This window comes from Rana temporaria, chromosome 4, assembly GCF_905171775.1.
Source record: "Rana temporaria chromosome 4, aRanTem1.1, whole genome shotgun sequence".
NCBI classification, from domain to species: domain Eukaryota; kingdom Metazoa; phylum Chordata; class Amphibia; order Anura; family Ranidae; genus Rana; species Rana temporaria.
Genome location: NC_053492.1, coordinates 298,020,123 through 298,033,322, shown reverse-complemented (window position 1 = coordinate 298,033,322; position 13,200 = coordinate 298,020,123). Strand labels below are relative to the sequence as shown.

Genomic DNA, 13,200 nt, shown 5'->3' with positions numbered 1-13,200 from the left:
ACACGCGCCCTAAATTTGTTTGCATTTACCAAATTAGGAGTGAGTTCAGAACCACCCCATTGCTGTGATCTGTTTGGTTTAGTTCATTATTCGAGAAAAACTGGAGCATTGAAACCCCTTTAGTGTGCAGAACAAGGCCAAATGTGGACTAGTCCGTGTGGGTGTGAACTATACAATGAAAATTTCATAGGACAAAAAAAAAAAGAACATTGTTAATGCAGGTAATTATACATGATATAAAGATTCAGAAATGTCTTCCTGAATGCTTTGAAATAGTCATTCAGAGGATCTGCCAAAAAACCTTGGTTTGAGAGTAACTTGGTTTGAGAGCGTTTTACAAGACAGGCAAATTTTTTTTTTTAAATTTTGACTTGATATACAAGCGATGTCTTGATATAAGAGTAGCGTCATGTCACAACTGAGTATAAAAAAGAAGAGATGAGCCTCTAAGTGTAGCAATATGGTTACATTTAATGAAGGTACAACATTAAAGGGTTTGTAAAGGACATTTTTTTTATCTTAATAGCTTCCTTTACCTTAATGCAGTGCTGTTTTCATGTCCTCATTGTTCGTTTTTGCTCTCAAGTTGCTGTAATTCTTCTCTGATCTCCACACTTCCTGGTTGTCTGTTTTCTGATAACCACAGTACTGGGAGCTTTCTCTCTGTGGTCACTAATCGAGGAGGTGTGATTACTGTGTGTCTAAAACCCCTCAGCACCAATCAGTTTTGTTTTCCAAACCATCACTGCCCTGTATTGGCTCTGTACAGCAGAGAAGCAGGAAACAACATGCAAAAACGAAACTAGAAACTACGGGTACATTATATGATTGATTTTTATCTATTTTTAATCGTTTTTAAAAGAAATCAGTTAACTATTATGTTTATATACCCTGTAAACAGTTATTTCAGGATTTTTTTTTTTTTTATTTACAACTCCTTTAGGCAACATATTTCTACACTAGGGCCTTGTACACACGGTCGGTCCAAACTGATGAAAACGGCCTTAAGTCCAGTTTCATCGGTCAAATCCGACCGTGTGTACGGCCCATCGCTCCGTTGTCCTTCGGTCCAAAATTTTAAAACATGCTTTAAAATCGAACCGATGGACCGCTGCCCGATCAGTCCAAACCGATGGTTAGTACAGAAAGCATCGGTTCAAAACCCGTGCATGCTCAGAATCAAGTCGATGCATGCTTGGAAGCATTGAACTTTGTTTTATTCAGCACGTCGTGTGTTTGACGTCACCGCGTTCTGACCCGAACGGTTTTTGGAACGATGGTGTGTACGCACATCAGACCATCAGGCCACTTCAGCCGTGAACCGATGGAAATGGCCCGTAGGACCATTCTCATCGGTTTGGAACGACCGTGTGTACACGGCCTTAGAGGTGCCTCTCTTCTCTTTAATACTCTGTAGCTCCTGCTGGATTTTGCTTCTTATCCCCTTGTGGAGGCTTCCATTTGTGGATAGACATTTTATGGTTACACAACCTGGTCACATTGCTATAATCTTTTTATATGGACAATATACTGACGGACCTATGAATAAATGGTTGTGGAACAATTTGAGTTTCCATTATTTCTTATGGGGAAACTTGCTTTGATATACAAGTGCTTTGGATTACAAGCATGCTTCTGGAACGAATTATGCTCGCAAACCAAGGTTTTACTGTATTTTGTTTTTCCCGTAATCATTTTTATATGAATAAATGGTTGTGGAGCGAATCATCTAAATTTCTATTATTTCCTATGGGTAAATTCGCTTTGATATAAGAGTGCTTTGAATTACAAGCATGCTTCTGGAACGAATTATGCTCGCAAACCAAGGTTTTACTGTATAATGCAAAAAGTTAAACATATGCCCAGATATAAATTACATCCCATCAAATCAAAGACCTTTAGGATAACCCGGGACATTTACTAGTTTATTTCTTTATTTTTCATATAAATCAACACAATCTTACTTATTGCATTGAAAAAATGCAGTTGTTTACATAATACAAAGTTTTTATTATAATTCAGATCCATTTAGACACTTACGGCTTTCTGACTATCAGTAGTTATATTCAAACCAATCACACATAGAAAAATATGACTGGCTAAAATAATCTCACATTAAGTTAGCAATCATTTTCTACCTAGAGGTTTTTCTATTTTCTGCAGAAACGATCATTGCTGAGGGACTGAAAGACAGGATGGGGTATACACTTTCACAGTTTCATCCCACGCACAGTCTACTACCTGTAGGAGAAAAAAAGAGGCAATTTAGGTATAATGTGGTAGTCAAGAGAATAACATCAGACTACAGAAAGGCAAAGAAACATTTTACTGCAGAACATTTACTAATTCAAACAACATAGAAAAAAAAACGTGTCCTTCCTTGCTCATTCATGTAGTCATACATGTACATGTCATTTTGATACAAATTAGAAGGCATCTGCTATTAGCCTAGAAGTACAAGTTCTGCCGATGGCATATTGTATTCTGACAGATGCCAGTGGCTGTCGAATACCTTTTCGGCTGTCAATTTTCTGCCTGACTCCTCCATTTTTTCAGTCAAAGATTTTTAAGCGACAGGGGGCCAGACAGGGCCACCCACAAATTAAATTCACACAATGTATAGACAGCTTAAGAGTAAGATATTGGGGAAAGGGGTTAATTGTATACCAGTCCTTGGATGTATTGGCTTTTTTCAGACCTTTTTTCCTTTATTTTTACCTAGTGATCTTGCCAATAACACACTTTCTGTCCTAGGGTGACAATGCCCACTAACTGTTCTATATTCTATGGAGCAGCACTGTCAACTTAGGACTGGACTACAAACATCTCGTCCTCTGGCCAGAAGCAAATTTAAAGATGAAGGATTCTGACTTTTCTCTGACTTGCACTTATTGCCAGGGCTGTATTTCCCACAAGGCACAATTAAAAGGGAACCTACAGTATGGCCTGGTAATTTTCCAGGGGGCCCTTCACAGAAACTACTGCTCTAAGTACCATGAAGCAGCAGCCTGTAATATACCTTTTTTATTCTGACCGTTAGGATTGGTATACAGCATGTAATTCTTCTCCCAGCTTTTGACTGGCAGCTCAAACTGCTAATCAGAAGTCAAAGTTGGGGTTACATTCTGTATACCATTTTTTTCCATACGACTGGAGTCTTCGTGCAGGACGGAAGAACACCAGGCTCTCTTCTGCCTGCAAGAAATTGCAACACTATCTGAGTAGCATGGATACACTTGGGGCCCTTGTCATGTGTCCTATCTGCCAGTGGACACCTGCCAAGTCATAGAACGTGGAGAATAATGGCAAATCTGTCACCTGTAGTTTATTATTTTTATGTTTCACTTGCTTAACCACTGCAAATCTGGAAAATTATATTACATTTTTCACAAACATTAAAATCAGCATTTTTTGCTAGAAATTACTTCTAATCCCCAAACATTTATGTACTGTATTTTTTGAAAGTATGAGCCCTATAGAATAAAATGGTGACAGTTGCAATTTTGAGCTCTGAGGAAGTGGATGCATCCCCGAAACGCGTTTGTCAGCCAATATCGCCAACAATCTGGTCTCTCAATGCCATATTGGTTGACCATCGGAGATTGTTGTTATGCATGTTACTTCTGTCCTTTGTGAGTATTCAATCGTCTACCTGTGTTTTTCTTTTATAATAAATCGTGGGCAATGCATTAGGTGTTTCCGTCCCCTTTATGTTCTTTTGCAAAAAAAATATTTTTCATAATTGACAATTTTTATTGAGATTTTATATTTTTCAAATACAAAAATAAAAAAGAAGAATAAACAAAAAAAATGTTACATAAATCCCAAGAGCAATCTGTCACCTCATACACATATTATTACTTTCAAGTGTTCTTTTGCAAAATCCTTTACTGGTTATTGATTTAGAGTTAACAGTAAATGATGGCCCTGGAAGTTTTGGTCTCACTGTGATGTTCGCAGCAAAACTGAACGAGTGTGGTGCAATTTCAATGTATGTACATATGCCTGTGAGCATTTGTGTGTGCTCGGGAAACAATAGGTTGCTTTTCATAAATTTTTCTAAATGTTAAGACTTTTTTATTTTTATTTAACTCTAATGTCTTCACAAGGGGGCTACTCTGTGATAGCATTGTCAGGTGACTGGTTTTCTTTATGGGTCTATTAGACCCCTAATGTCTTCCCTGAGTTCTACTTTGGGCTAATTAGGCACAGGAATGTGCATGATCGTCTGTTTACCTGTATTTCAACCAGGATTCTAAAAGCTCTGAACCTGGAAATGGTAGATTGGGCTTCAACAAATCTGCAGAGAATGCAATGGTATCATTAGCTCAAAACTTTTATTCCATGAAATCACTACTGCATGATACCACTACTTTATAAATGAATACGTCGCTGCAAATGCACTTATACTACCGAAAATAAATAAAATAAAGATTTCCTTTCAGCTGGATTTACACCACTTGTATTGTGTTTAAAAGCACTTGAATTGACAAGTATTTATTTCCAAGTAGGAACCAAAATACTTAATTTCATTTTCTCTTAACTCATTTTCCAGCAAGTTGTAATGTGTTGTGATGCATTTGAATTCAGCAAGTTCTATTTTCACCCAGCACACACCCATGTGTGGTGTGAATTGGTCCTTAAAAAGCGAACCTGTGCTTTGCCCATTTACTTACAGACCAGGGACATGCGGTGAGGTCAGTGGCTGGTGAGGCACTGGCTAGTATCAGAGCCAGATACACACAAGTTAAATATGCTGCAAACGTTAGAGCGAGAGCAATAATTCTAGCACTAGACCTCCTGTGTAACTCTAAACATGTAACCTGTAAACATTTTTAAAGCGTCGTCTATGGAGATTTTTAAGCACTGAAGTTTGGGTTCATTCCACAACTGTGCCCCATTTTTTTTAAGCGTGACAGGCTAGGTACCCATTTACTCAGTGTAACATCATCTTTCACATTATTCACAAAAAATACGGCTAACTTTCGATTTTATTCATGAAAATTTTTCTTTAAAAAAATAAACGCGTTTTAAAAATTGCTGCGCAAATATAGTGTGACATAAAAAGTTGCAAGGACCGCCATTTTATTCCCTAGGGTGTCTCCTAAAATAATATATATATAATGTTTTGGGATTCTGGGTAATTTTCTAGCAAAAAAAATATGATTTTTACATGTAGGAGAGAAGTGTCAGAATTGGCCTGGGTGGCAAGTGGTTACCATAAGTAAGTAATATACAAATAAGTATTATATATTATTTTTAAGGTAATTTACTATATTTTCAAAAACTATACTCAAGCAAGTGGCTTAATGGACAAATTACTGACGTCTGAAGTTATAACTTCAAACCAGTAATTTCATAGTAAATAGATAAATAATAAATTATTATCTCATAACATAAAGCATATAATATGTTATTTAGCTTGATTAAATCAGTGCATTTTCAACAGCAGCAGAGTCTCCCTCTTAGCTGTATGAGAAAAACATGTGATTGTGGGTAAATCTTATACCCACAAACATGTTTTTTCCTTGTAGTTAAGGGGGCTGGGCTGGAAGGGAGCATTTGTCTTTTAGACACATGACCCCTTCTCTGACACTGCAGTGAGAGGGCAGCCTCCACTGCAGCATTTTTATTTGACAGCTTGTTCCAATGGTGCTTTACCATTGGTCCAAGACTCCAAGCTGTTCACTGAGCTCAGTGCCTCTGACAAGAAGTGAGAGGCACTGTGAGCTCATTCTCTCAGTCTGCTGCAAACAGAGTGTGCCAGGTTGTATTTAAACTGGCTGCTCTGTATGTAGCTTCTGACAGGCTACGCAAAGAGCACTGTATCCCCGGGACCATAGATGATAGGAGCCCCAAATGATGATCAGTGGTGGGGTAGGACTTCAGCAACCTACTCCCCCCCCCCATATATCTCTGTGACTCCAGGTCGCCGAGCTATGACCCTCGAAGCTCAATCTTTTTTTTTTATGATCATGGCAGGTGAGGCATGCACACCCCTGCTACAGACCCTGTGTATGCTCCAAGGCACTGTAGCAGGTGCTTACACAAAGCAAAGACATTTCCTTGTGACAGCACTGGAGTCTATTGATAAGCTCAGAAATCCATCACTGCATCATGAAATATAAGGGAAAAGGACACATTCTCCAGCATACCTAGAGATCTCAGCCATTTTACATTAAACCAGCAGACAAAGGGAGCAACGGGGAAGTGAAAGGAAAGGTGAGCATAAGCAGCACTAATCAGAAGATAGAGAAGGTTGAAAGGCTTACAATCTATTACGGTACAGTAAAACCTTGCATTGCGAGCATAATTCGGTCCGGAAGCATGCTTGTAATCCAAACCACTTGTATATCAAAGTGAATTTCCCCATAAGAAATAATGGAAACTTAAATGATTCGTTTCACAAACATTTATTCATAAGTCCTTCAGTTTATAATCCATATAAAAATATAATGGCAATGTGAGGTTGTGTAACCATAACATGTCCATCCACAAATGGAAGTCTCCACAAGGGGATTAGAAGCAAAATCCAGCAGGAGCTACAGAGTATAAAAGAGAAGAGAGGCGCCTCTAAGTGTAGCAATATAGTTACATTTAATGAAGGTACAACATTTAGCAACTCACATGGTTGATTAAAAGAGGCACATCTAAGTATGCAGGTATACAGAAGGCAGAGAACTTTACACTCTATTTGTATATGGGGGTGGGGAGATACACAAATTAAAGAGATTACACAATATTACAGTATAAAGGAGGATACCGTAGAGGATTTTACAATATTTTATGGTATATGTGGAAGGACAGAGAAGGTGCAGGGCCGATCCTAGGCAGAGTGCGCAGGGTGCTTTGCACCCAGCCGCCTGCAGAGGTGGGGGCGCCAAAGTGCTAGAGTTCTCCCCTCCTTCTGGCAGTGCTCGGGGGAGGGGTCGCTCTTCTTCCTGACACGAAGGGTTCTAGTTTTCAGTGGCTGCTGAGTGCTGATGTGCAGAAATGAATTCCTCACACTGGGAGTCTGGGATCCTGCACTGTCTCTCCCAACTCCATCTCTATCTCGGGCTGCAGAGAGAACCAAGTTGAGTCACAGTGTTCCGTGTGCTGGAGGATGGCATCCCCAGCATCCCTTTACATGTGCTCTGAGCTGCCCCTGCTCTAGATGTTTTATGGCATGATAGATTGCATAGGATACACAGCATCTGTCCCTTCCTTCCTGTCTACAGATGTGATGTATAATGAGATGTAATAAGAGCCCTTTCACACTGACAGTGCGAAGGCGTCGGCGACAAAGCGCTGCTAGTTTTAGCGGCGTTTTACCATAGTTTTAGAGGTGCTTTTAACCCCCACTAGCGGCCAACTAAAGGGTTCAAAGCGCTACTGCCAAGGCGCTTTGCAGGCACTGACCATTGATTTCAATGGGCAGGGGCGCTTTAGGAGTGGTGTATACAAGCGCCTCAAAAAAGCTACTTGCAGGAAATTTTTTGACGTCCTGCCAGCGCACTGCTCCAGTGTGAAAGCACTCAGGCTCTCACACTGGGATTGCAGATGAGGCTTTTTTCAGGCGCTATTTTTAACGCTAAAGCGCCTAAAAAACGCCTACAGTGTAAAAGGGGTCTAATGGACCATCTCCTGTACTATTGTCTGCAGTCTTTGACCATCTCCTGTACTATGTCTGCAGTCTCTGACCATCTCCTGTACTATGTCTGCAGTCTCTGACCATCTCATGTACTATGTCTGCAGTCTCTAATCATCTCCTATATCATGTCTGCAGTCTTTGACCATCTCCTGTATCATGTCTGCAGTCTCTGACCATCTCCTATATCATGTCTGCAGTCTTTGACCATCTCCTGTATCATGTCTGCAGTCTCTGACCATCTCCTATATCATGTCTGTAGTCTCTCATGCAAGGTCCATATTGACAGGGATGAGCGAATTTGGGGTGGAGGAACTTGTCTGGCCTGCACAGAGTCCTGACCTCAACCTGATAGAACACCTTTGGGATGAATTGGAGCGGAGACTGTGAGCCTGGCTTTCTCGTCCACCATTAGTGCCTGACCTCACAAATGTGCTTCTGAAAGAGTGGTCCTCCCATAGACACACTCCTAAACCTTATGGACAGTCTTCCCAGAAGAGTTAAAGCTGTTATAGCTGCAAAGGGTGGGCCAACCCAATATTGAACCCTATTGACCAAGACTGGGATGCCATTAAAATTCACATGCGTGTAAAGGCAGGTGCCCTGTGAATATGCACTGCTGTGTCACATATTTCACAGTCTGTTTTGTGAACCACAGTGATGATGAGAAGGAGTTGTTTAAAAGCTGCAGAGAGGCTGCTGTTTCCCCATAAACAACAGCAGTCCCTCTCTGCAGCATGGCCATGGGGGACAGGCTGTTTTATTATGTCTATGACAACAGCACGACTGTGATCATGTACCATATTACTGCTTCTTTAATCTATTAATAGTGTTGTACAGTATTCAACTGTACTTTTAGGATTTAGTTAAGGTGGCGCTGTAGCTCATAAGACATCATAATGCACAGAAAATCCTGTAATATTGCAACCCTTTTAGGAGTAAGGCTGGATTCACACCTTTGCATTTTTAGGGGCAGATCCATGTACCTTTGCGCCGGGCGCAGCGTATCTAAGATACACTACGCCGCTGTAACTTTATTATTTTTTTTCGAATCCTCAAAGAATTTGCGCCGTAAGTTACGGCGGCGTAATGGCGCGGAATTCAAATGGATGTAATGGGGGCGTGTTTTATGTCAATACGTCGTGACCCGACGTAAACAACGTCAGGTCGTGGGGGTATCCCAGTGCGCATGCTCGAAATTAACCCGGAACAAGCCAATGCTCACGAACAAGCCAATGCTCAGCAGCTTTAACTATACGCCGGAAAAAGCCGAACGTAAACTACGTAAAAAAATTCGCCGGCCGGACGTACGTTCGTGGATCGCCGTAACTAGCTAATTTGCATACTCGACGCTGAATTCGACGGAAACGCCACCTAGCGGCCGCTGAAAAATTGCAGCTTAGATCCGACAACGTACTAAGACCTACGCCTGTCGGATCTAGCCGAGATGCCGTCGTATCTTGTTTTGAGGATACAAAACAAAGATACGACGTGCAAAATTTGAAATTACACAGCGTATCAATATATACGCCGGCGTAATATCTTTGTGGATCTGCCTCTTAGTGATTTTTGCAGATTTGGACTACAGTCCATTTAACATGTTTTCCTATGGAACACGTTCTGTAGTGCAAATCTGCAAAATGCAAAAAGCACAAAAAATGCCTAGGTGTGAATACAGGCTAAGACCTATTTTATGCAGCCTTTCCTCTGTGAGTTTTACATGCCACTAGAATTACTTAAGCAGATAGCAAGTGATTGACTAATGAATCAATTCACTGATCTCCTTAGATTAACAAACTATCTGAATAGCTTTGTGGGTAATGAAGTGAAATTGACAACTGACTTCACCTCACATACAGTGCATATATTGATAGATGTGCTATATACCTCACAGTACAGACTATTGACTAGATAAAGGCTATAATCTTACGTGTCACTGCGTTGGTTATCACCCAATTGGTATTCATTGTTAAAACAAAGGCTCTATTATTACCTACATGCTAAGCACTAAGCAATCAATTGTAGATCCCAAAAAACAACAAGATAACATGTTGGAATAATGAAAAAAAGCAGTGACAAAGCTGCTATATTTAGTCAGCAAATTCTTGGATGTGTACTAAGGAGCACTTGGTACAAAAGTTCATCTCATTTAAACTTTTTGAAACATATAATGCATTTTGGGGAGAAAAAAGTCTCCCCATTTTTTAGGGCTTAAGCTGTCTATTGCCACGTACACACGATCGGAATTTCCATTAAGAAAAGTGTGATGCAAGCTTTTGGTTGAAAATTTTGACCGTATGTAGGCCCCATCGGATTTTTTCTGTCGGAATTTGAGACAGCAACAATTTGAGAGCTGGTTCTCATATTTTCCGACGGGAAAAGTTCTTGTTGGAAATTCCGATCGTCTGTATGCAATTCCGACGTACCATAAACATGCTTGGAATCAATTTGATGCATGCTCGGAATCATTGAACTTAATTTTTCTCGACTCGTTGCAGTGTTGTAGGTCACTGTGTTCTTGACAGTTGGAATTTTGTGGGACCTTGTGTATGCAACACAAGTTTGAGACAAAATTCCGTTGGAAAAAAAACACGGTTGTCTTGTCGGAATTTCCAAACGTGTGCACGCGGCATAAGTGGATAAAATAAGCATCAAATGCACTAGGGGACTTGTATTAGGGCCTAATGAAGACTTACATCTCTTGTCTGCACTGAAGACAGCTGGCTGAGTTTTTTCCCCCTGAAATGTGTTGACTGTATTTGATGCCTTTAATTTTTCATGGTTCAGAAAGTTCTTCAAGTGAGATGAAAGTTTGTACTAGGCGCAACTCAATACACATCCAAGCATTTACTGTGTAGCAGGCACTTCCTGTGTCGCTATCAGGTATCAACTAGGTATGGGCTCAGGCATGTTCAGGATCATAGTCCCAACCTACCTCAGTGATCCTGCCAAGAAGCCAATGCTGCACATTGCCAATAGTAGGGAGTGAGGCAGCTGCACAGACTGGCAAATGCCTCACTGCCCATAATTGGCAACGTGCAGTGTCGGCTTCCTGGTGGGATCGCTCAGGTATGTTGAGACTACGATCCAGAACACACCTGAGCCCATCACTAGTAGCAAACTAGGACCAGAAAAAGGTCTAGGTATAAACCATGAGTCGCCTTCTTTGAAGTAAAATTGGCCTTGTGTTTTGGATCATTGTCATGTTGGAATGTCCAAGTACATCCCATGCGCAGCTTCCTATCTGATGAATGCAAATGTTCGTAGAGTATGTTTTGATAACATACTGCCTTCATCTTTCCATCAATTTTGACCAAATTTCCTGTGCCTTTGTAGCTTACACATCCCCAAAACATCAGTGATCCACCTCCGTGTTTCACAGTAGGAATGGTGTACCTTTCGGCCTTGTTGACTCCTCTCCAAATGTAGTGTTTATGGTTGTGACCAAAAAGCTACACTTTGGTCACATCACTCCAAATGACTTTGTGCCAGAAGGTTTGAGGATTGTCTCTGTGCTGTTTGGCATATTGTAAGCGGGATACTTTGTGGCATTTGCGTAGTAATGGCTTTCTTCTGGCGACACAACCATGCAGCCCATCTTTCTTCAAGAGCCTTCTTATTGTGCATCTTGGAACAGCCACACCACATTTTTAGTTGTTCTACCTGACTGTGGTTTGGTTTCAACAGAACCCCCCATCCCCCCCATTTTCCACTTCTTGATTAGAGTTTGAACACTGCTGATTAGCATCCTCAATTCCTTGGATATATTTTTATATCCCTTTCCTGTTTTTACAGTTCAACACCTTTTTCCGCAGATCCTTTGACAATTTTTTTTCTTTCCCCATGACTCAGATTCCAGAAACATCAGTGCAGCACTGGGTAAAAGATGCAAGGGTCTGTCAGGAGTGCAGAAACTCATTGACCTTTTATACACACTAATTACAAGCAAACAGATCTAAATTATGATTTAAAAAGAGTAAACACTCTTAAGCCAAAAATTAACTATGAGTGAAAAAAAAAAAAAATTGTGTTATCATTCACATTTTCTGAAAAATGGCCAAGTAATCATAAATTCTGCCAGGGTGTGTAAACTTATGAGCCCAACTGTAACTGTATTCAGGTATTGACATATGTATCGATATTGGGTTCTGGTCTGACAAAAGAAATATACAGGATGGGATCTAGGCCCAGCTTAGGGGAAATATGAATAGATATTTGACTACTGGCCTTTTAATCTGTTTTTGTCATTTTGTATACAATAAAATGTGATATTTTTATTTAACATTTTGAGTTGTGAATTTCTAAGAATTTGGCACCACAAAAAATCCCACTCTTTGGGCCTAATCCTCAAAAACCCGGCGCAACGTAACTTTTTCCATTTAAGTTACACCGCCGCAAAATCTCTAACTAAGTGCCCGATCCACAAAGTACTTACCTAGAAATTTTGAGCGGTGTAACTTAAATCCGGCCGGCGCAAGGCGTTCCTCTTCAAATGGGGGCGATTCCCATTTAAGTTAGGCGCGCTCCCACGCCAGCCGTACTGCGCATGGTCGTGACGTCATTTTCCCGACGTGCATAGCGTGAAATTACGTTACGCCAAGCTTTGTGGATCGCGACGGGTCAATAAAGTTGCGTCGGGAAAAAAAAAACATACGGCGGGATTTTTTTTTTTAAAACACAAAATAAAAAAGGCGTCGCTGGACAGAAGGGTCTGCTTTTACAAGGTGTAAGCAGTTTACACTTTGTAAAAGCAGCCCTAATTTTACACATGCAACTTAATACTTACGGAGAAAAAACGAAGCTGAAAAGCTTTGTGGATCTCCGTAAGTGCTAATTTGCATACCCGAAGCGGCATTTCGACGCAAAATGCCCCCAGCGGCGGATGCGGTACTGCATCCTAAGATCCGGCAGTGTAAGTCCCTTACACATGCCGGATCTTCTGTCTATCTCTTGGAAACTGATTCTGTGGATCAGTTCCAAAGATAGAAACAGGGATACGATGGCGTATCAGTAGATACGCCGGCGTATCCCTTTTGAGGATCTGGCCCTTTGTTTTTGTTTTGTGTTCACAATAATTACCATATTGATGTTTAGATTCAGAATTTAACCTTTTTAAGACTCAATGTAGCCAACAAATATAAATACATCCAAAACTAGTGGTGTAGCATCATCGTAATGCAATCCAAATAAATCAAAACAAAAAGAATCAGAGAAAATAATCATGAACTATTAACCAAATCTGGAAATGGGAAAACTTATATAAATTAAATTATAAAGAAGAATAAACCCTCTACAAAATTGGATATTTCCAGAAAAGGTAATCCAACCTACAAGAACACAATATGCATCAAATACAGTATATTGCTTTAAATTATTAAATTTTACTATAGTACTGCAAAAGACAAAACTAAAATGGATTTAAAATCAACTAAACAACCTTTATTAGCTGAGCCGGCATATCAGTCAATGTCTAATGCCAATTAGATTGCCAGCAACAGTATCAGCATGGAATAATCCTGTAGCATATGGTAACATATTCCGCCCTAACCATAAAAACCAAGTGTGCTTGT

The 13,200-nt window shown here is 40.3% G+C and overlaps 1 protein-coding gene across 1 annotated transcript in view; it reads right to left on the bottom strand.

Moving 5' to 3' along the window:
• Window positions 1–1,912: 1,912 nt before the first annotated feature.
• The window catches only part of PEX7 (peroxisomal biogenesis factor 7), a 323,869-nt gene continuing 312,581 nt past the window's right edge, over window positions 1,913–13,200 (bottom strand). The window contains exon 10 of the mRNA XM_040350504.1: window positions 1,913–2,241. Within this exon, the coding sequence (XP_040206438.1) occupies window positions 2,170–2,241 (72 nt within the window). The 3' untranslated portion in view covers window positions 1,913–2,169. The remainder of the gene's footprint in view (window positions 2,242–13,200) is intronic.